Consider the following 24894-nt stretch of genomic DNA (forward strand, 5'->3'; position numbering starts at 1 on the left):
TTGTCTGAATTGCATATGTCGAAAGTCCAAGTTCAAATGTTTGCAGCTCATGTCGGCATGCAAATACAACAGCTAGGCTTCAGTTAGAGACTGTAGGGGTCTAATGTTTTATTCACAGCACATCACCCATCAAGGTTTTAATATCAACTTACAGTAACTCTACTGCCTGAGGCACACAAGAGTACACAGCTTCACTTTTTCAATACACACCATAAGAGGCACTTGGGCTGTCTTTTTAAGCAACATTGATTTTTAATATCTCTTATGTTAATTGCTTCAGCTATAAATCATTAATTAGTCAGTTTTGTATGTACCGTACAGCAGTTCTTGTCTGCACAGAGAAAAGACAAGTACACCATTAAATGAATCCCAATATTAAGGATGCGTTACATGAGGGAATAAAAGTTTTCCTCATTACTATGCAGATGTACCAAAAAGGTATTTCAAGATCTAATCTGATCATCTACACTACACGAGCTCGCTATATACCATGCAAGCAGCAGGGCATAGTATATTAAAACAGATTTAATGAAGCTAGCACTTTATGAAAAGACATTTATTAGATCAGTAGAATACATCACCATCACCATCATCATGCCAAAAAGCAGCAAGAGCAGCAGTTCATTTCCTCAGAGCCACTCCATGTGCACTACAGGTCCCCCACATTTTCTCTTTATAATCATGATCTTATCATATATGCACATTCACAACTGGTGTTTAACTTGATTTGTGAGCCTCACATTTCTTGAGGCTGGCCCCAGCTGTTTCTCATCTTCCTCTGTCTTGGCTTCCAAAAGCAGATGAAGCTCACAAACACACAATGTTATCTGGCATACTAATGTGCTGCAGAGTTGAACTGGTTACTGTTGTTCACTGGTCTGTGGCCATTTCAATCCATAGAGATTATGTTTAGTTCTTGTTTTATATCAAGTATACAATTTAGAGTCCTAACAGAAATAGTATGTACAGCTTTCAAATAATAACTACCGTCCACTAGATAAGCAAACAATTGAACTCTACAACATCAGACTGGTTATCAATGCCATAGTAAAACAGCAACACTACAATAGCACTGACATGCACTAGCACATACTGTCATATTTCTCAAACATATACCATAGTATTTATATTTACATGGTGTTCACAGCTACATTCCAGGTTTGTGTTTGCGTGGATATCGTTTAACATCATATTCAGAAAAAAGACTGTCACTGCTCTGTGAAGAATATGGATATGAGTCAATAAAAGGGAAAAATAAAAGTATAGATACTGGCTTATTGCTCAGTACATTTGATATGTAATGCAGTGGACACTGAACAAAACCTGTGATACTGTACTTCCAGTCCTACTGCAGACAATACAGTTATTTGATTAGATTGGTCCTGCAAATCAACTTAATCAAACCAAATATTAACCTCCAAGAAGCCTCCTGCACATGAAAAAAAGGAAACACACAATGTACAGAACTGTTTATCAATAAATACACAAGTAAAGGAGACAAAGTGTACACAAGGTATAATTAAATAAATATGGAAGAACTCAGAATGAGATTTGGCATACTGAAACGATAGAGTTGGCAGCCATCCATATACTGTGAACTGACACTTAACTTTAAATGTTGAGGCTAGAAGGAATCTGATAACTACAAAAAAACCAAAAACACAACAGAACAAGTCTTTGTTTTGGAAGCTTATCTAGGGGTAGGACACAGACATGTACAAAACCTCCTTGTTTACAACAGCTTTTGACAGATATTTTTTTAAAAATAAATTTCTACACGGGAAAGCAACATGAAGCAACTTGATAACTACAAGCATTCCCTTTCAGATGAGCAGATGTTACAGAATACAGTATTTACACATTTTAGTTACTTAATTAGTTTTTTTTTTTTTTTAATGAATGATAAATGCTCCTCTGGATTTCTTGCAGTGATCGGGCATCGTGTCCTTTTGATGAGCTTCATGTTGTTGTTGTTGATGATGAGTCTTTTAATTTTCAAGACTTTATTCGTATAATCTCAGCTACTTTTGTTTCGTATTTCTGCAGCAGAAATTATCGGGTGTTTATCTGCACTGACAGTTAAAAGCATACCATGTAACTGCCACTGTCAGATCCACCTCCACAAGAGTCTTTAAGGTGGATATGTCACTCTGCAGTATTCAGACCGCATGAGCCAACTAAGATAACATGCTCCAATGGTCTTGCGTGATACAACATCCTGATTCCTGCAGTCCTCCATACTGGTGAACTGTAAACATGGCTTCCCACGCACAGAACACTCCAGCTGACACTTCAGGGTAGTATCTACTTTTTGAGGTTTAACTTTTCTAGTTCCATTCTTTGTGGAAGAAATCTGTGTCCCAGAACAGAGGATAAAAACAGGATGAGTTTACTGAATGAGAACTGAGTGTGGTTAAAAGTCTGTGCTAACAGTCAAGGTTTGTAAGTCACACACTGCGGGGAGCCCTCTCCAGTTCATGGGTCCTGCGGTTGCGACCCTTTTGCCTCTCTTGCAGGTGTTTCCACTTGGCTGCCAGCCCTTGAGCATGCATGTGGTTGCGAGGAGTCATCGCAGTCTTCTGCTGCTGTTGCTGATGTAGTTGCACTTTCTGTACCAAGTGAGATTTTTGCCTCTTGTGCTTCCTCTCCCGTTTCCAAACTTGCTCGCAGAACTCGTCCACACTATTTAGAGTTGGGTGATTGACCAAAGAGAGGAAGTCCCTGTACCACAGCCTTTGATTGGGAGTTTCTCTAGAAGAGGAAAATTCATGGGTAGGGGCACTAGCTGCTTCTTCATCACGATGCAGAAGATCTTCCAGACGCTCCGTGTCAATGACCTCTAAGTTAACTTTTAGAACTGTCTGCATGAAGCCGTGTTCCACTGCCTGGCACAGATAAATGCCTGAATCCTTCTTGTTAAGTGCGCGAATCAGGAGGCCCTGCTCGGTGTGGATAAAGCGCTCCTCTGATTTAATCTAAAGAGTGAAAGAATCAGTGATGAGAGAGGCAGAGTAAAGGACAAAGAGATAAAGACAGAAAAAATGCATTCAGAATCTGAAATCTATTATCATATTATACTGTCCAAAAAAAATCAACTATAGTATTTGATTAAAAAAAAAAAAAGGTAGGTGACAGGTATGTGATTCAAGGACAACCTGAGATAATAAGAAATATAACAGATACAGTTACTTCTACCCCGGTGCACTGCATGATTGCAATTATGCAATTAACATTCAACGATGGTCTAGTTTGGCAGTGTGTATTAAAATGCTGAGCAGGCCCAGTTGATTCTGAATTTGTATCAAGATATCAAGTAGATGTAGATACAATGTAAGTGATTTTGGAAAATAATTAATTGCTACGACACGGAGGGCTGGAGCCTCAGTCAGAAATTGCAGTTGATTTTTCCATAACCATAAAGCATTTCTGTAGGTGCAAAGTATTTGCAAAACGGTCAATACCTGCATCAGTTTTTGGGGTTTTTTTGGTTTGTTTTTTACAGTATAATAGGTTTTGGGGAAAATGCACATGGAGTATAGATTTGAGAAATCATCCGTGATGAAAAGGAATGAGTCCTTTACTATACAGTGACTATATGGTAAGTAGAGTTAACATCAAAACACCAAATACATTTTAAGAGAAGGATGTTCCATCCCTTTAATGTTCCAGTAGCCAAGGAATACCAGCACTGATTTGACAGCATATGGTAGTTCAGTACTTTACTGAGTACTTAGATACTTAGTCTGGTTGTTTTATTGGGTTTTTTTTTTTTGTCACCTGTATTATGTGTTACCTAACGCAGTGTCTCTTTCTTTTCTTTATTTACTTTCTATCAAGACAGACTGTATCCGAGTCAAACTGATCCAGATGCAGTCTGAATCTATTTTTCTGAAATGAAACACATTATGTGTGCTGTGATGAAGCCCACCTCTTGTTTGTGGTCATCCGTTGTGGATTGATACTGCCAGTATGTCGTAGCTCTCTGGGACTTTGGACTACACTCCAGGAAAGTGCTGCTGTTCTCCACACCGTACACAGTTTTATCCTGGAGGGTTGACTGTCCACTTAACTCATCTGGGAAAGAAATGAATTTTGTTTAGGTATTGCAGGTTTTGGCTATGTGATGTATTTACAGACAATAAGTTAGAAATATTAACTGAAGGTTATTCACAAAATGTTCTCCTTTCTCATCATGCTCAGCCACAAACAGCATATAAAGAGGCAGCAAGAACAACAATGACATTTACTAGTCAATATCTGGGTTGTACATACAATTAAATATATACGCCACCATTTTTATTAAGGTTTTTTTGTAGTGTCTAGTTAAACCTTGTCAACTTGGAAGCTTTTGCTAACATTTTCTTCTTTTGTCTATTTCAATTAAAGAAAGAGATGTATAATTAAGATAGTGAGTAAGTATAGTAGACCAGTCCTGCTTTTGGACTAAGTACAATTGCAGTGCATTAGACTGAAGGGTTTGGCAACAGAAAGCAGACTTGGAGGATTCTTTAATGTGTTAATTACAAGCTTCACGTCAACTGACCTTAATCTTTAAACCACCAGAAAACACATAAAACACGTAGATACGACACCACACACATTCAACTCTACTATCTTCTCCACCCTTTTTGATCAGGTCAGGAAAGGCCAGTGTCATTTAAATCTGAAATACTTTGATTATAATTTGTTTTAGCACATTCTTTTGGATATTGAAATGTTATTGTCTACATTACAACATAAAATCTTAATTGAATGATATAAAACATATACATATATCCACAAAATACCATGGTGTTGCAGATCTGAGCACTGTGTGAGTGGGTCTCCATTCCTGATATCTTGCCTCCTTGTTCTCCTGCAAAAACAAACAGACAAAAAAGTTTTATACACACACATATATATATATAAACATTTTCCCAGGTCAAAAGAAGCAACGATTGCATGGGTGTGGGTGTCTGTGTGCTAAAGAAAATAGGTGTTCAGTCACTTTGTATGTGTGTGTGCATCTGAATGAGATTTGCAGAGATTTGCAGCTGTACTGGTGGCCAACACAAACAAATAAGCATCATTCAGCTTAAAGCTTAGCAGGAAAGCTTTAATTATAGGGTGTGTGACATAGGAATTCAAATTAATAAATCTTTCTAGCCTGTCATCTCTGTCGGTTTCACATGGAAAATAGATAGAGTTTCATGTTTATTGTCAAGCATTACCATGAGAATATTTCAACCAACAGCAATTTAAGCAACTATGGAGACACCAAAACAAACCGAAAAATAATTCACCTTTGTTTCCTCATGTTCCAACTCAAAGTTTTTATATTGGTGCTTAAAAAATATTAGAGTCGAATATAACACTTAGAACAGGATGCAGCTAGCATTTAAATCAATAAGCCCCATGAAGCTATGAGTGGGCGGCTGCACAAAAAGCACAACCACACAAGCGCACATCAATCAGTCCACGTCTACTACGGTATAACCAAACCACCACCGAACCTACCTCACCCCTGGTTCACCCAGGCAGCCTCCAGACATCACTGACACTGGCTCTCTTTTGCAGTCAACACATGAGGCAGTTTATATTTCTAGTTTTCTGCTAGAAACAGGATCCTGTACCTTCAGGGGATTTTGGCAAATACGCAAAGCCTGCACTAAAAGTGCACCCCAGCTCTAGTGCTGAATTGCAGCTACGTCCTCAGTCTATTCATATAATCAAGTTTTACCTCAAAGAAGTATAGACCGTAGATTTAACCAACACAATTTATTAAACAATCATGATTAAAACCCTAACAGGACAACACTTGTGTTTTAAAAAAGCAAGTTGCTCTAATAAAATATGCTGTATTTATGTACATGCATGACAATATATAAAATGTTGTATGTGAATTGTGCTGTTGGAGCATCATTTCCATTGGGGCGAAAGTCAAGCAGGCCATTTACCAATCGGAAGGTCGTGAATGGATTCCTTGGCCACTCCAGTCTGCCTATTGAAGCATCCTTGGACCAGATACTGAACCCTGAGTGCCCCTGATGCATACATGTGACTGTGTTTGTAAATGTTAAACAAAGCTCTTAAGTGTAGAAAAGAGTGTGTGTGATTGGGTGGATGAGGCTAGTAAAAAGCACTTTGAGTTCCCAGTTAGAGTACAAAAGTGCTATATAAGTACCAGTCCAGGCCATTGTAGGCAAACCTAAACTTGCTCTGTGTCTTACAGATCTGATTAGCTGCAACGTAAAAGATCTCAAGCAGCTTCAACACACTGGCAACATGTTAAGTATGACTGTGAAATTCACTACCTCTTAGCCATGGGAAAGTATCTGGAGCATTCTGTGCCATCCCATGCACAATAAGGGTCTCTTGCCAAGCAGCATTCAGCACAAGCCTTCCCATAAACCTCACAACGATGCAGAGGCATCTGCGAGACCCCGATGTCTGAACCCAGGTAGAGTTGTTGCTGTAAACAGAAAAACATCAAATATTTGTTATTTTATGTCTTAGGAGCTTTAGTTTAGCTATTAAGTCTGGGTGGGCAGTGTGGTTTCATTAACTACTTTTGGCTCAGATGTTGTTTCTCAATAGAGCAAGAAAAGAAAGATAGATACATTTTACTACAATTATCAATTATCCTGCTCATTTTGTCTCATCCTGCAATTTCAGTTGACAACCCAACTGTTGCGACAAACCCAACAATCAAGATTTTTCTGTGGCAACATGCTGTTGTTTAAATTGCGCAGACAAGCATGTCTTTGTTCTGTCTTTTTACCCTGAAGCAAGATGTGTCACCAATAGGAGAACGCTTTCTCAGGATGGTTTTCAGACACACTTATATAAACAAGAGTCACTTGTTTGTCATGAATGTCTACAATGTGACAGCTGTGTAAAGTTTAATCATAAGCAGTACTTTAGTCTCTACCTGTTTTGTAGATAGTTCCATAGCTGTAATGGCTGCAGGCTCCTGTAAAATATAATAAAACAAAAATAATTAAAAACAAACAACAGATCTTTCTGATTTGATATTCTCCAAAACAAAATAATATGGGTGATGGGAAAATAGCCTACTCTGAAAACAGTCATTTCTTCTAATAGGACTTCCTCTAAGTCATGCCAGGAGCCTCTGGGGATGGACACCACTTTCAGAATTGTTCCCGCATCTAGAATATAATGAAAGTACAAATTTCAGGTTAATACTGCTTTGTAGTTCCAAGCGATTCCTTACTACAGTATGATAATGTTTAGTTATAAATTACATAAACTTTATTCTTTTTATTTGTTTTACCTGTGCCTATGAACATAACATCGTAAAGGCCATCTTCTGCCTCGACTTTGTCCACCACTATCTGGGTGAACTGGTAGTCCACATCTGTTTTGACTATGATTGGTCGATTATTAATGGGGTAGACAGGGTTGAACATGGCTGGATGGCTTCTGGCAAACTGCACAACTTCATCAGGGAGGTCCTTTGTTGTGTCAAATCCACCAAATGTCTTGCTCGGGCACTGTGGGGGAAAATAAAGGTAACAGTGTCTGTTACATTGTTGGTTGTAAAGAAGCAAGAACTCACAAGCTTCAGTACATCCTCTTGTAAAGAGGATATTGTACTCACTGTGCCAGGTCGTGGATAGGGAACACGTCCCTGGAAGGGCACCCACTGATAGCTGGGCCCATCTCTGTGGGCGTACGGACCCAGGAACACTCTTCTGATGTCTGTCATGCTGTATATACACACAGCTGAACCTTTGAAGATGTTGCTAATAGAAGAAAGAATGAGACAGAAAAACACATGTAATTTTGAAGTTACAAATCATGTATTAAATATACATGAACTACTAAAAACCATTTAACTACTTCAAATGAGCCACAGTACCTGGAAGTAGTGAATACTGCATATACAACTGGGCTCTTGGGATCTTTTGTGCTCATGAGAAAAACATCCTCTGAAAGCCAAAAGAAAAGGCAAGACGTAAAAAGACATTGTGCGAATATTTCAAATTAAGGAAATAATATGTGGAGGTTTGGGAGCGATCACTTACGTAATTCATCAAAGTGTGTGTCTATTCCATTATTCCCGGGCACAGAGCAAATAAGTCGAGCTTTCAAGAAGGTTGTCCATTTATTTACCAGACTCCTGTGACCTCCCAGGTCATTCTGTTGGACATGGCAAAAATTTTTATTGTCTATGCTTAGTGATACTGTCATTTTCACTTTTTTAACACTATTTAAAGCATACTAAAGACACAATACTAGCATTCATGTTATTATTATTATTATTATCATATTCAGTCTCTCTAATTCCTATTTTTTATTCAGTGAATGCACAGTAAACTCTCTGTACAAAATAAACTACCAAAACTACCAAAAAAATTCTAGAACATATTAAACAAGTCTAATAAGCATCCATGTTTGGGTTTTTAAAATGTATTTCTATATTTATATGTATATTTTTATATATATTTTTGTGAATAATGCAATTCTACATGCTGTACAAAAAGAGGACAGCACATATTGAACTGTTTGTTCCAGTGCACTTCTTAATAATATGCATCTCTGTGCCTTACAGGGTAGTGTTTGTCTTCATGAACATAGCACAAAAACACAGACGCACAAAGCTCTGGCTCATAAAAATGGATTTCACTTTGTGTTGATTTATGACAGTAAATTATAGTGTATCCAAGAAATGCATATGCTGGAGTTAATACCCCATTTTACATAATGGATGGCTTGTCTTGTGTTGAAGATAGCAGATTCTTGACATTCTAGATAATCAGGCAGTCATGAAGGAGGCATGATGTGCAGCTAAACAGGGGTTTGAGGCTGACATCGCTCACTGATCTGCAGTAAGCTTACTGAATTCCTGCTAAATGAATAAGAAATGGATTTAGGCTGCGAAATTTGATACGAGGCCAGTTCTTTAACATAACCATCCCCTGGAGCTAAAGGCCCAATAAGTGCCAAAGCTTGGCATTAGGATAACAGTGCTGCCATTGATGGTGTGTTTGCCTCTCAGGTTCTGGCGACATTTGACATTTCTCTCAGGTTTCTGTCTTCCGGGGCAGTTGTACCACGCAAAACAAAGCCCACTCTTCTCCAGGCTAAAAATAATCACAGATAACAGCTCCTGAAAGCTACCATTATAAAAGCCACTCAGACACCCGTCAAGTGTTTTTTCCAGATACAGGAGCTATTTCACATAATGCTGGTGTGAACGTGTGTGTGCCTTTGTCTCTCTGCTATTGTGTATATTGGGATTTTCCTTCGTAAAGGCCATCCTGCATGTCCTCTGTGTGCGTGCGTACTTTGCAGAGCTGTCCGACGCGAGCATGTGTGGCCTTTCCAGTATGCTCTCCGTCTATAGCATTTTCTCTGAAGAACAGGTAGATTTTGTCATCTTCTGGGTTGTCACTCTCTGAAATAAGATGAATGCCTAAAAACCTAGGATCTGCAAGCGACAAAGACACACACAAAGTCAATGTTAGTTTTTGTGTTTCTTAATCTGGAAAAAACTGCTCTGTATCTAGTTTTAAACCAAGTGCTAGATACTGTGTGAGAGTTTAAAGACGCTGTGAAATAGCAGACATGTACTCAGGGACTTCCCTCTATAGAGCCTGAAAGGCAATAACAACACTTAATATTAAATTTCACAACTCCACTGGAGACAGGCCAGCTAAATGAATTATGTGCTTCTCGTTCTTTGTCTGGACTGCAATATTTTGAGCCATGAGCAGACAAGCTGCAGCACCTTAGCTGAAGCAGAATATGATGAATTGGAATAATATTAACTGGTGAAAAACAGTAAGTAAAACCTACATTTGAAAACTTGAGGTATGCCATTCCATCAACAGAGATGATAGTTCTGGTTATTATAGGTATTTCTTGTATATTTTTCTATATTTTTCTTATATATTAGCACTCAGGGTAGTTTAATTTAAAGTTGTTTTAAGGTCAAACCCCTTTTTTGTAGTACCAAACTGTGATAAATGTAAATCAGGTGATGATACATTGAGATCCATGTCCACGAGGAGATCAGTGACAAACTCTGATCATATCTATTGGAAGCTGAGCTCAAATCAAACAAAAACACAACTGGGATCAAAGAGTCAGCTTGCAAAATTAAAAACAAGAAAAGTACTGTATAATCAGAAGGGATTTTCCTCATCTCTCTCACCATTTAACCATCGGGAGTCATGCTGCTCTGTTCTGATTGGGTGATGCTTTCCAAGAGTGCGAAAGATGGCAAAGTCCCGCCCCATGAAATCAGCTGATGTTCCTGCATACAGTTCTCCATCTGAGATTAAGAGGAATAAACAGAGTTAGCTTAGTAATGTCAGATGAGAAAACAATCTTTAGGGATTTTCCCCCAATGATGCAGGCTTAAAAGTCTGACGGATTGTACAGGGGCTTAGCAGTATAGATAAACTTGGAGTCCTGAGAGAAAACAGACAGTGACAGATGTGATGAACATCAGGAGTGTGAAATTGACATTAACACCGTAGGCAGGGCTAAGAAGGGAGGAGAGAGAAGGATGAATGAATAGGTCAGAGGAGGAGGGACAGGACAGAGGTGTGAGATAGGAGGAGTACATAATAAAGCTGGTGAGAAAGGAAAGAGAAAAGGGAGCAGAGATTAGGGGTGATGGGCTGGAAAATGGCCATCTGCTAGGTTAAACACTCAGATGTAACGCAATGTGACTGGCAATGATTGGAGTAAGAGAGAAAAGGCATGCTCACATAGTTCACTTGCCAAAAAAATGAGATTCTATGCAAAAAAACCCTAAATAAAGTGTCACTGACCCCACACCCACCACTTAAATGATGTATAGTCACGGTGAAAAGAAGTTTACAATCGTGCCAATGAGGGGTTCCCAGTGTTTAAATACAAAGCTGGTCCACTTATAATGAATGAGAAGAATGCCTGTGTTCTGTTATTTGCTTTTACTTTGCACCCTATATATCTGCTGCAATGACAGAGCAAGCCAGTGGGTGTATCTTAACTTACTTGTTTTTATATGACCTCACTCTAACACACACAGACAGACAGCGCAGGGTATCCGCTCTTAAACTCACCAATTAGCATGGATGCAGTGAGCAGCTTGGGATCATAGGGACTCTTCCCACGGCCATTTTCCACGTGGGGCTCAAGTCTGAAAACACTGTCCTGTACATAGTTGAACAGACAAGCACAGAACCTTCAGTATATCATCAAGTATCAGTTTTTGGAAAAAGTTTTGTCATGAAAAAATACACAGTATTTTCCGTTTAAGTGAAAGTTTTCTGGGAAAGTCATTTTGCTGTCAGCATTTCACAACTTCCAGAACGGCAAAGCTAGAGAGACCACAGGATGGTATTTATGTTTTTTTGGGGGGGGTTTTTTAGTCCAAACTATTTTGGAAATATTGCGACACGATGCAAAAGTTGTTTTTGACAAATACTTGTGTGATAATGTTAGACACTGTAGATATAATATATAATATAAATGTTAGTCATTATGTAAAATAGGTGCAGTTTAAAATATTGAAGCATTTTGAAATTTTTACAGAACGAGTATTAAAACAATAAATTTCATTTCTCTCTAACTCTGTGACACCAAAGGACGCCCTACAGAGGAATTTCATATTTTGTTCATGATTTCTACACACGAGATAGATGGATTTCCTGCATCTAATTATCTGTAAATAGCTGTTTAATGAATTGGAAATTCACATCAGTCAGACTCAGTGACATTTGGAGGAGAAAAGAGCGCACATTAGACTGATGCACTGGAAATTCGTCAGACTATGAAACCCTGCGTTTCCACCTCATTTTGCTGAATGAAAACCACTTTTTATGCACTTATATAATCATCTGTTAGAAAGACAATTCTCTAACCCTCATGGCCACTGAGAGCTTTAAATACTTATACTTGATATGTCAGGAAACTCACCTTTTATATTCTAAGGGATTATGTGTTTGATAGAAATTGAAATTGGAAACTTCAATGGAGGTGTAGAGTGTGCCTGTACCTCTGATTTCTTGCCCACGTCCAGGTAGGAGCACACAGGGTGGAAGGCTCCTGTCCCACACACATAGACATGGGTCTGGTTGAATGGCTGCAGCACCTTCACAAAATTTGAGCATTCTCTCTGATGTAGCAAAGACAGAAAACAGAGTGTCATTCAGAAAAATCCAGTGCCTGCATAAAAAAGACTGGAGACAAAAACAAAGCAAAGCTTAAAGTAATCTGCTGTATTTCCCGAGAGAGTGACCCATAAACCCTACCAGTGTGCCGAGTAATAAATCTGGAAATAAAATTAAGAGCCCACTAAACACTGTCATCTGATTCTGTTTTTTTTTTATTACATACTGAACTCAAAAGTCGAAGAAAACAGTGTGTGTGTGTTGTTGTGTTGCACAACTGTATATGAAATATTGCATTGCTCTGCAGCCATATGCCACATTTCCTCGTGTTCTTGCAGCACATGCCTGAGCGAGCCTGACCTCAAATAAAGCTGAATGTGTCACCACATTTTCACAACAGAAAATGTAAAAAAAAAAAAAAGAATACTGCCACAAATTATGCATGACTAAGTTATCTGGTTATACTAGGTCACGAGCAGGAAGCAGCACAGTTTTTTCTATGACCCTGACTGACCTGACATTCGCTGTGATAAACTCGTAACACTTGTGCTTTTTAACTTGTACTTGTCTGTCACACATATCAGACCTTCCTACTTCTCGTTGACTCTCCGTTTCATCTTGTTTGTTTTGATTGCATTAAATAAGATTAGTGAACAGACTCTTCATCCCATTAATTCTTACTCTCCTCCAACTATATAACACAGAGACCACCCCTCAGGATACCCTATATATCCATGACATAATGTTTATAGAATAAAATAACACAAAAGACTTTAGTACACTTCAAATCAGCCACGCAGAAGGGCTGATGATCACTGGTACAGCTGATACACATCCAGCATTTCCATGATTTTACATTCCAGCCTTTTGCTTCAGGGCCCATTTAGAGATCAAATTCATAACATAGCTTACAGGGAGCAGGGGCACAGAGTTTCACCACATCACAAAAGCTATTCTAAAACTGCACTTGGCCAGACATAGAGAAATGTGATTTTTGATTTGCCAAAGCTCTGAAAGAGGTACAGAGTTAAAAAAAAAAAAAAAAAAGGCCCTGAATGTAAATGCCAGAACAACTTGGATTTGTTTAAGACCAGCTTTAGTTGGGAGCAAAATTTTAGAAAGTATTTTCATCCAGAGAACTCTATAATCTAAAATTATGAAATGTTGTGTTTTATCCACAACTATGCTACTGTAGGGTTCAATATATGGATAATGTGATTTATTGTATTGTTTCTGTGGTGGTGTATGTGCTAGTTTAAAAAAAACAGTCCCACAGAAATTATATTAGTAATGTAATGGGATTGGGTGACACTAGTTTGTCTTATTTAAATTTGGCAAATTAGTAGTCTTTCAGTTTTAAAGGCCTCCCCTGAGGTTAGTCTGTCAAATATTAAAGCAGAAACAGAGAAAAAACAAAGCCCAATAACACTGGAACACTACTGTCTGTGATCCCTGAATATATGGAAGTAGTTATTAATAACAAAGAAATGTTATACATAAAAGTACGTTTTTATAGGCTAAAACAGATCATATCAGATGCTAAACCAGATCTTTTAAGGAGGAGAGAAATTATTATGGTCTCAAATATGGCTCTGAGATTATTATCAGATCTATAGCGAGTCTTTGAGTTGTCCATATAACATATTGTCAACAAACTGCTATAAACAAACTGAAAAAAAGAAAAAAAAAATCTCATATAATCTATGATTAAAATGCCATATAAAAAGAGCTCATATAACCCCAGTGCAACTCCAAGGGTGATTTGCTTTGAGACCTGCAGAACTGCACATTTTTCATCGTATGAGAGAACAAAGACATTTGAAAAAAATTAGTGGGAGTAGAGGGGCAAACCGCTGACACCCACTTAAAAGGTGGATGGTTTTAGCTCTTACCGAGAGATCTTTTCCTGCCCACTTGCATTCATCTCTTCTGGTGGAAGAAGCTGGCCAAGGGATCTGCAACATAAACACAGTTCCTGCACATGTTAGAAAAGAATTACCCCCACACAAAATCAATTTTACAGAGTCAGTTGAAAGAGGAACAGCTTGTGTGCATGGATGTGTATATATGAGAGTTGAAGGGGTCACATTGCGATTTGTTATCCACTTTGTTTCGGTTTATTCTATTATTCATCCAGGTGTGCAGAGAGCAGCTTACATGCCTGGCACAGTGTGTGATCGTGTGCAACAGCCCTGCTCTGAAATATTCATGAGGCACTTTTCGGTAGAAACAGAAAAGAGATTCCCAAGACACCTGCGCCCCTGCCTGGCACTCTGGATGGAGATGCACGGATACGAGCGAGGTAATAAGTCGGTCAGAAACAGCAAACACACATGGAGTCTGTCGCAGAATGCATGAAACCAGTCATGCAGTCTATAAATTATAGGCTTCAGCTACCTGTGCAAACTCTTTGCTGATATTGAGAAGATTAAAAGAGAAGATGTGGTCCTTGGCTCCAACTACTAGTCTTCCTTTCTCCTCATCCAACAGGAAGGTGTGGTAAGCCGAACTGTTGGGTAGGCCTTCAAATGTCACAAGGTTGTTAGACTCCAACATGTCTGCAAAGAAAAAATGGAAAGAAAAGCAGGAATCAGCATAAAATATTCATCGAAATAAAGGGTTTGTGGATTTGTGTTGCATGAAAGTCAAATCTAATTCTCCAGATCAGTATATTTTTCTGAAATTCTATTACATTTTCAGTATCTTTTTGCTTGACCACCTGCATGTCTTTCCATATCTTAAAATCTTGCTGCTAAATTGTAATGTTCCAGACATATACCTCTATTCCCCACAGCTACACTGAGCCAATTTAATCAAATGATATTGAGTTGTTTGTGCTTGTATCACCTAAGACTGCTGTTTCCATTTTATCAACCCCTTTTTTTCACTTTTTTATATGTTTTGATTTTTTACATAAATGTTATTGCTTCCCCTTTTCCTTCACAAATTGCTCTCATAACTAGAGACTATACAGCTTGGCCTAGCTGACAGATAGTTTAGAGCCTCTGCCAAGCCAAATTGAACTCGGCAGGTAAAGCCAAATCTGGGAGCCAATAATCAGACAGTCTGCGCTGAGAAGTGACCTTCACCAAAGCAGCCAAGCAGAACTTTGTACACTCACAGTGGAAAACTGTGGAGCATATATAATGTCATATTACTCTGCTAATATTTCATAAACCAAACTGCAAGACTTCTCTAAACCACATAAACTATTAGCAGACTTTATTACAGGCTACAGCTCACGTTTTGGAACTTAATGCAATGGTCTGCCAAGTCTAGCAGCGACATTTGGTTTCCCAGCAGAAAGCCAGACTTGACACAAACACTGAGGATCTAATTACTGTAACGACCTCTAAAGGTGGCACTATGACTGTAGTATTGTAACACCTTTTGTGTAATCTGTGTAGATACACACACAAACACATGCACATATTAATTCTTTCTCCTTCTCACATTTTGTTCTCACCAACAAAGTCCAACCACACCATGGCCCCCCTCCCATTGACCACCTACACAAAAGGACAGAGAGTTATGGGAGCAGAGGAGAAATGGTGCCTTCCTCTCACACTCTCTCTTGCTTTCTCATCCTCAGTGAGGCAAACAACAAAAAACTCTCATGAATGCTTTAGCAGGGAGAATGCCCCTTCTCTTAAGTGTGTCAGAACCCAAGAGAGTGAGAAGACACAAGCTAGAGGGAAACTGGTACGAGAAGAAAAACATCAAAGAATAGAGGGCATTACACTAAATGCTTTTAGGGTGTTTTTCTCAATCATAAATTCTAATTTTATTAAGATTTTTTAGGTTAAAACCTACATGGTCATGAATATTGTGCTATGGAATCTATACATTATTTACCATTCACCTACTCCAAGGCTGCATGGGTTCGTACAGTATGAAGTGTAAATTTAATGGAAACATTACCATATATGTATATGTCTGAGATATTTGCCTAAATGCAAATTCAATCAATATTTTGTATCACAAAAGAAGCCAGATGGCTGACATTAAGGGGGTTTGGAGGGGTGGATTTATAGGTATACTCTTGATACGGGGGCAACAATATCTACATCACAGGAAAAATAGTTTGGTTTGAAAAACTGACCGACAGCCTGTCCAGGCTGTACCCCAGTTGGGATCCACCAACATGTGCTGGATAAGTAGAAGAAAATGAATGGACGAATGGTTTGAAGAATTTAAAATAGTGTTAAAAGGTGCTGAAAGACACCTGTGAAAAAGAAATGCTACAAACAGACAATCCAGTTGCCTGTTAGATGAAGACTTACTTGTCCTTATGTGATTTTGGTTTATGTATCATGGCATTTTTATAAACATGTGCCTAATTCACACACACACACACACATGGACACGCACATGCACACACATGCAAATAACAGTACTCATTGGATGGTAATACAAATAGACTGACACCCTGTCATTATCGCTGTCTCTGTAATTTAGTTTGTTTCTTGTTCCTTAATGCAAACTGTGAGAAATTTGGAAAAATCATAAATAATAATAAACTAATCTTTCACTCCACTCCCCACTCCGCAGTCTTATTAAAAAAAAAAATCTAACCTTGATCTAACAGTCCCATGAGTTTCCATTAAATTATAGAGAACAGATATTTTCTGGTGCATAACCGACTGAATCTAAACCCAAATAGTGCAATGACACAAAGCTTTAATACAAACCACTGTGTTCAACTTACAGTCATAATTATTTGTTAAATAAATGCTTATTGTTGCAGTTTGTGAAACATATCTTTGTAAATCATTTGTTTTCTGTTGCAAGATTGATCTAGTTGCATTTTATTGAACATATTATTTTGAAATATTAGACATTTATTTCATAAACACAGTTGGAAAGAAGACTAAAGTCATAAAAAAGTACAGTCGAGCCCGCTCTGTAGCCATGGTGAGCAACCATTAGCTGATCAACTGTAAACTCTGCACTGCACAATAACATCTGACCCTTTTTTACCTGTACCGTGGACACATTCGTGTGGGGGATGACAAAGACAAAGTCAAACCAGAAGATGAAGACTTATTCTAGTTCTCAATGTAAAAAAGCACAAAAGGATGTCTGTGTTATTTGTCATTAATAATTAGCAGTAGTAGTAGGAAAACTACTCTTCACTTTTCCCTAAACCACATCACTGTTTGACAGCAAGGGGAATGGCATCACAATATCCACCCACCAGATACATACAGACACCCACACGCACACATCTTTGGTTTGTGGAAATTGTCTATGGGAGTCGTGTCCATAGCAACAGACCATTCAACAGAGACTACAGCTAAGTTATTAAAAGCTAATCATCCAGAGACAGATACTCTGTGGGTATTGTGTGTGGATCTGTGTGTGTATGTGTGTTTATAGAGCATACTGTGCTGTGTGTTATTGGAAAGAAAAATGTGTTTACGAGCCACACCGGAGGTAGTAGCCTATACATGTCTGAACTGGTGTCCCCTCAGGTCAAATTTATGTATACATTAAACAGCACTTGGTTTTTTTTTTTGGTTTATTTTTGTTTTTTAATTCTTTCCTGTTTAGAGTTTGATACTGTGCTATACAAAAACAGGTTTGGATGCAGAACAATAGAACAGCAGAGAGAAAGAGACAGACACGCAAAAAGGAGAATGTGTGGCCTATAAGAGATTTTATGTTACAACTGACAGGTAGATTAGCCAAAAAAAATCCCCAAATTTCTTGTTTCTCCAGCAGTTTTCTACTTTCTCCTGCTCTCTCTTTTTCTTCCTTAACATTGCTTGGTAAAAGACAAATGTACTAACTATTCTCTTCTGGGTCAGGGACGGGGAGTGCAAAAGAATGAGTTAGGGAACTGGAAAGCAAGAAAGTAACAGACAAAGACATAAAGGGAGAGCGAGAGATGGAATAGATGCGAAAAATCAACAGTCCCATGTGAGACTGATAAAAATAAACTCTTTTACCCTACATTCTGTCCATCTTTCTCAACTGGAGGGCACGTAGAGTGTTATCTAAGTGCTTCCTAAGAAAAATACACTTCTTAATAATAACCCACACATGGCAGCATAACGCACTGATGTTTGGCCCCGGTTCAGTAGCTTCACTGATGTTCCTTACTCGCACGACTTGTTGTATTGTTGCACACTGTCAAATCCCAACATATCATATACACTCTCCAGGTGTATACAGTTACTGATTCACCTATGCCCAAGGGTAAAAAAAACAAAGCTTCAGTCAAGAAATTTGCTCGGTGTCAAGCAGAAATGAAGGCAGACACTTAGTCTTGCTTTATTGTTGTTGGCTGAAAGAAAAAATGGTTTTGAACTTTTTCTTTTTTTGGCAATGAAGTTATTTATCAAACTTGACAAGACTGATTTCTTCAGAGCTGAACAAAATCAAATGTAGTAATATGTTGTTTTTGTAGTTAGAACTTTGCAAAATTAAATTTAAACATTCAAGTAAACATGAAAACAAACGCAATTCTGTAGAATGTAGCATATTGTAGAAAAAAGAACATAATTTTAGTTTGATCCGATATTTTCAAATCCGACATGGGTCACTTTCGTATGTGGTACTGAATCCGATACATATCTGATGTTTTAGAAAGCAACTGCTGTTTGAATGGTCAGGTCGCATTAAATCTATCTTTTACGTCACTGTCACAACACAGACGCTAATTATCAGCGCCGGAGAAGTGCCCGAGAAGACATCGCGAACGCTTCCTGGCCATCCAGTGAAATTGTTAGGAAGACAACGTTGGAGAAATGTGAACATTTTATTTGTACTGTATAATCTGAAGATTCTGACAGAAATCTGCAACTATCCTTTGAAGCACCGCTCCTCTCTAAAACAGCAATAAGGATAATTATTAGGCCATGTAAATAACAAAATAACTTTATAACTTAAAGCAAAATTGGGAAACGTAAAGTCCGAAACAAGTCTTTATATTAAGGGCCATCAGTCAAACAATACTGTTTGGTCTTGGTCTAAACAGAGCGCGTTGTGTGTGATGTCTTCTTTTGCGCATGCGGGCCGCTTTGAGGGCTCACACTAGAGCGCGTACGCTGTCACATTTTATTTGTAGTGTGAACAAGCAGACAAAAAATCGGATTTAATCAAAAAATCGGAATTGAGCATTAAGACCTGCAGTGTGAACGTAGCCTAAATTACCTGCCCGACATGTCTTGAAGTTCTCCAGAGGCCTGGGAATAAACTAATCATTTGATTCAGGTGTGTTGACACAGGGTGAAATCTAAAACCTGCAGGACACCGGCAGTCGAGGCCTGGAGTTGTTTACCCCTGGTTTAGCTGATAAATGATTTAGTTTTGGAACTGCATCCAGCAATATTGATTAAACAGAATTAGCAGCCACTAAACTGATTCTGTGACTCCCTTCATATCACTGGAATACTAAAACCCAAGCTCTTCCTCTTTCTCTTAGTCCATTTTGGTTTCTGAGACTTTCAACACATGCCCAGTAAACTGAACGAGGTCCCTATGGCTTGTCTTGGTCACCCAATTTGAGTTTTCTGCATGTTTTCTGTATATACAATTTAGAAATAAAAGGACCCCAAATTAGTAAAACATCAGCAACTTCAGACCCTCCATGTTTATACTGATAATTCCACACCCTTTTAAGATGGTAGTTACTTTGTAGCTCTATATCTCACTACAGACACATGTAAGTCAGTAGACACAGGAAATTTTGCAAGTAGACATCTTCCAAGTGAATCTTTCAGATATAGATTAAGTTAACTGAAACAACTATTGTTTTGAAAGCACTTGGAGAAACGAATTACATTTTTTTTTAATGAACACTGCAGAATAAATCATCCAAATCCAGTTAGAACAGAATACTGAGAACATTCAACTGAATGTATGGGATACCTTCCATGGCCATTCAAGGCCAGTCAGAGTTTATATTGTACACACCCCAAGAAACCCAACTCCACTCCGAAGATTCTTAACATGCTTATGGATTAAAGGCCTTTAGGAGAACTTCTCCATTCTCCAACTCTGATTAAAAGTCACACCACAGTGAAAACAAGAAAAACACCATTTGAAAAAAAAACAGATGAAGTATGAATGCTGAAGAGATATTTTGTGGTTAGTGAAACTAAATGGTTTCTAGTGTAGCATCATTTTTCAGTTCTTTGCTCCTTTTCTTTCTTGCTATCCAAAGCAGGACTTTGTTGTGCTCCTCTGAATGCATTTGCCTGTACGTGTGGCTGCAGATATGTGTATGTGCTTTTGTTCAAGCCGTTGGCTCAGCTAAAGAAAGGGGTGGACAGGTCGGGGGAAAAAAGAGTACTTTTGGCAGAACACCCACATTCTATAAAACTCAAGTACCTTCTTTTTTTCTTTCCCTGGACAGTAAACAACATGTGCTCTGCTGCTTGTGACCCATAAACTTGAGAGCCATATGTTTAATCCCTAAAGGGCCCATTTACCCAGAGGGTGTGAATCGATCTTACATCAATTCATGCCAAAGTATAACATATGTAAAACATTCATGGTGCTTTATGGTGTTGCCGGCACTGTAGGTCCATGGCCTTCTACTCCTACTTCTTCATCATCAACTAGTCACTTAGTTGTTGATACAGTTGGACCTCAGCTCATGTTTAGGTAGCCATGGGGTACCACTGTTATCTTTCCCCTGCTCCATTGCCCTTGTGCCCCTGAACCCTTGCTTTTAAAGATCTGTTGGAAGTTTCAGCAATGTGTATGTGTGTGTGTGTCTTGGGGTGGGGGTGGGTGGTAGGAATTGGTAGGTGTGTCTCAGAGTAATTAACTTTGTCCACTGGGGGGTTCATACTGTGGTGAGCCAAGCTGCTGTATAGCTACACCATTCCAAGATAAAACTTTCATTCTACATTCAAATGAATGAAGTCTGCAAGAAATCCCAAAACACGTGCCAATGTGAGACCTGCATAATCAGATGCATCTAATTTGACCATAAACAGATTCACCCCTTGTTCCCAGAGACCTGTAGGGGTCAGGTTTTCTTCACCTCACAGAGCAGTATCTCACTGATCTGACACTGCTTCCTCAGGACTGGACAACTTCTCAGACTGTTTAGGCAGGTACTGCTCTTTAATCACCACAGTGAACAATCTGATTTCCTTCACGAGTAAATGTACTTCACCTACACAGGGGTAATACATAATTTATATTATGGCATACATTATTCATAATTCAATAATCCCATGTCACTTGCCTAATGGGACCTACAGTGGATAATGTTTAAATTTTTTCTGCAGTATTACAGGAGCAATGTTTCAACCACAGTGCAAGCATGAAAATTATACCTGCTCACTCTCCTATTGTTAAGCGCATGCTAAGCACTAAATACAAAAAATAAAGCACTGACTCCTCATATGGGAGAGCTGCAAAAATCCAAATTAGTACTAATAGAAATAATAATTATAGAGGTGACTGCAAAAAACAAGCTTGCCAGACTGCTACCTGAGGATCTAACTTGAAATAGAGATATCACCACATGGGCGTGTTACACCAGTCTGACAGCATGCGGTTTTAAATGACTGATACCCTCACAGGTATCATTTGCTATCTACAGATGGTCATGCATTTATGTGCGCAAGTGAGCGAGCATCGTTGCATGTGTGTGCATGTGTGTGTGTTTATGTATGTGCATACTTGTGTGTATAATTATGGATCCCCCAGTGCTGAGCGAGAAACATTTTTCTTTGGGAGAGCCATCTGCTGAAACAGACCTGCACCATTCATCCTTAGTATAATTGCCATGCAGGAGAGAATTAAGTGGAAAAATGACATTTAGGAAAAAAGAAAGCAAGAGAAGGATAGATGAAGCTCAGTTGCAGGGGAGCCCATATCTGGCACTACTTTTATTTCAAAACTGACAACAGCAGTTGATCAAAACAAGGACAGAGAGGCAGAAAGAGAGAACGCATTCTCTAATAACTAGTTCATTTATGCATGTGCATTAGACTTGAGGACTTTTACTAACAAGCTGGCAAAGTTACCTTACCTAATTTTATTAAACTGTTTTCTTCGCTGGATTTATATCATATAATATTTTTTATACTCATTCCTATTTGTTAGTCTCAGCTGATTACGGAGTCAAGACAGAAATATTTTTAATGGTGCAAAAGCTTTCCATGACAACACCAGAGTTTCCCGGCTACAGGTAAATTAAACATAATTGGATATAAAAAACTCCAAATAGTATGAATGCAGGTCTGTAAAAAGACTGAAACCGTATAAAACTAATATGCACAACCCTCTTAAAAGCCAGAGCCTAAACCTGATAAGTCATAAAGTTTACAACCTTGTAAAGAATTTACACTTAATTGTACTTGTTGTTTAATTTATATATATAGCATTTTCAGAAGTAATCATAACTAAAGCCTCATACAGACATCTAGGGACTCACAGTTACTGAAACTTTCTATAGACACTGCCTTTTTTCAGTCACTTGACCAGCACACTATACGTGCTGAAAGGATTTGAACCTGCGTGAGAAGGAGGTAAGAGTCTAAGACATAAGATCTACCTCAGACAAAATATTTAAGGGCAAATTACTTAAAATAATAACATTTGAAGACAATAAAAACTCACAAACGCACCTTTATAGGAGAGTTTTAGCCGGGGGACGTTGTTCTTGGTCTGCTGGGCTCTGCTGTCCCCCATATTGAGCAAAGCCACCCCACACAGCAGCATAATGCTGCCCCAGAAAAAGCCCATGATCCTGGGGCTATAGGGGCCAGAGAGTCCTTTAAATACCAAACTCCAGTGCCGAAAGTCTCAGATCTGGTTTAAGTTCTGGTAAGAAGAAGAAAAAATTGTTTTCCAATAATTGTGAAAAAATGCTGACGGGTCAGTCCAGGCTGGTTCACGGCAGGTCTCGTTCACTGCCAGATCCAAAACCCTTTCCTATTCCAGGGTCAAAAGACAAAATTAGAGTCCAGCTCAGAACCTGCAAAGCAGAGTTGGGGGTTATGGGTCAGTGTTACTGTAAGTGAGCTTCCCACAACGATAAGTCAATGCTAAAGTTAACCAAAGTAGGCACACACTAAATGCTAGGAAGAGCAAGCAGGTATGACTGCCATACTTTTCTGCCCTGGTACCTGACCAGTATGTAACCCAGTGAAAACAGCCATCTGCATTATCTACCTCTACAGCTACCTTTAGCTAAAAAAAAGAAAAACAGTTCCACTTTGTTTCAACTGTTAAGCCTGTCTGCCGGATAATCATAATCTTTAGTGGCTTTCTCTTTTCCTGTCCACTGTGATCCTGTCTGCCACTCTACCTAAGACTCCTCTAAACTAGTTCAGCCCCACTCAGCGCAGCTCTGCCCTGTCCCCACAGCACAAGGCACACAGTGCAACTGAGAACAGCTGAGGCAGACAGCGCAGAGTGAGCGAGAGACAGCGAGAGAGGGAGTGAGAGAGAGAGAAGGAGAGAGATTGAGAAATAAGGGGAGTGTGGTGTAGGCGGGAGAAAGTGAAGAAAGCATGAGAGAAATGAAAACTGTGAGTTGGATAGGAGAGAAAAGGTTAGGGCAAGCCAAGAGGTTATGAAGAGTGAGAAAATAGCAAAACACAGCTGATTATTACAGTGCAGTGTTTTGAGCAAACTGCTTTGTGAGAATTTTTTTAAATGATTTTTTATGCTTTGTTCATTTTTAACTGCTGTATTTTTATACAGATAAGACTTTTAGATTAGAATAATATGGCATCTTCAACACCTTACAAAAATAAGCCCTGGTTCAATACAGGTGAGCGCAAAACTGTTTGTAGATCTATTACCTTTTTGGTCAAACATGGCATTATTTATGCCCAAACTTACATTTCAGGTAATCCCTACCTCTTTTTATTTTACTTATATTGTCTTTTGCAAAAGGTCTGTACTTATATTTTTACAGTTATCACTCATGGATGTATGAATGAGTTGGGTTTTTTTTTGTTTGTTTCTTTTGTATAAATCAACCAAACCCTCTTGCGTTGTTCTTGCTATCTTTTTCTGAGAATCTACAACATGTTAAAAAGCATTCGTTCATTTTATAATCAGTTTCGGAGGCAGCCAGTTGTATAATACACTTTTACATACTTATATCCTCTTTACTTTGTGATTTATATCACAGAAGAAAACTACCTACATCATTTAACTGGATCATTTGTAATATGTAACATCATCAGCTTCATTTGAATCAGATGATTCAGTCTGATGATGATGATCTGATTAGTGATGAAGATGTGATTGCAGTGTTTCCGTGTTTAGATAAAAACAATATCTATGAACAAACAGATACAGATACCTCTCATTGGTGATGTCACAACTCAGGTTTTACAAATAAAGAAGAGAAACCAAGAATCCAAATAAACATCAAGCTAAACTTTTGACTTTCTTATAGAATAAAATATGGAAAAAATACAAACCTTTGAAAAACCTATTGGTCCTAGGATGGAATCCAGGGATTTTACCGAGGTGTTAATAAACTTTGACACTATGAGCAAACATAGCGTCGCGGTCTTGGTGAAAAGCTATTTATGTCCCCCAGAAACAATGCCTAATGTACATAAACACACTTTCAAAAGAAAAATTTAAGGGCCAAATTAGCCATCTAAAATAGTTACTTCATTTATTGGTCACTCCATCAGAGACTGAAGGGGAGTTCCCTGTCTTTTCTTTCAAACCATCCCAAATGAGATGTCACTCTCAGTCTAAACAGCAGGCCCTCAGTGAGCTGATTCCTTCTCGTGGTGAATGATAATGACTTTGGTGGCAATAGTGTGGTTAAGACCTTTAACAGGCTGTA

At 38.5% G+C, this 24894-nt stretch overlaps 1 protein-coding gene across 1 annotated transcript; it reads right to left on the reverse strand.

Annotated features, from left to right (window-relative positions):
* Positions 1–541: 541 nt before the first annotated feature.
* On the reverse strand, positions 542–23491 carry sema3ab (sema domain, immunoglobulin domain (Ig), short basic domain, secreted, (semaphorin) 3Ab). Its single transcript, XM_084933269.1, has 17 exons — positions 22703–23491; positions 14505–14665; positions 14000–14062; positions 11993–12112; positions 11058–11148; positions 10160–10279; positions 9291–9433; positions 8028–8142; positions 7862–7931; positions 7601–7745; positions 7274–7493; positions 7057–7148; positions 6911–6952; positions 6294–6451; positions 4788–4855; positions 3929–4074; positions 542–2975 (listed from the first exon to the last, which is right to left on the reverse strand). The coding sequence occupies exons 1-17, from the start codon at positions 22818–22820 to the stop codon at positions 2448–2450; spliced, it is 2400 nt and encodes a 799-aa protein (XP_084789395.1). The 5' UTR covers positions 22821–23491; the 3' UTR covers positions 542–2447.
* Between the last annotated feature and the right edge of the window lie 1403 nt (positions 23492–24894).

The sequence above is a fragment of the Perissodus microlepis genome, chromosome 7 (genome assembly GCF_051167445.1).
Source record: "Perissodus microlepis isolate ML-2025 ecotype Zambia chromosome 7, ASM5116744v1, whole genome shotgun sequence".
In the NCBI taxonomy this organism is placed as follows: domain Eukaryota; kingdom Metazoa; phylum Chordata; class Actinopteri; order Cichliformes; family Cichlidae; genus Perissodus; species Perissodus microlepis.

Coding starts and splice junctions, on each gene's coding strand:
- sema3ab (XM_084933269.1), bottom strand. CDS start 22,820: ATGGGCTTTTTCTGGGGCAGCATTATGCTGCTGTGTGGGGTGGCTTTG. Junction 6,953..7,056: donor AAGAAATGACTGTTTTCAGA/GTAGGCTATTTT, acceptor TATATTTTACAG/GAGCCTGCAGCCATTACAGC. Junction 2,976..3,928: donor CGGATGACCACAAACAAGAG/GTGGGCTTCATC, acceptor TTCACTCTTTAG/ATTAAATCAGAGGAGCGCTT.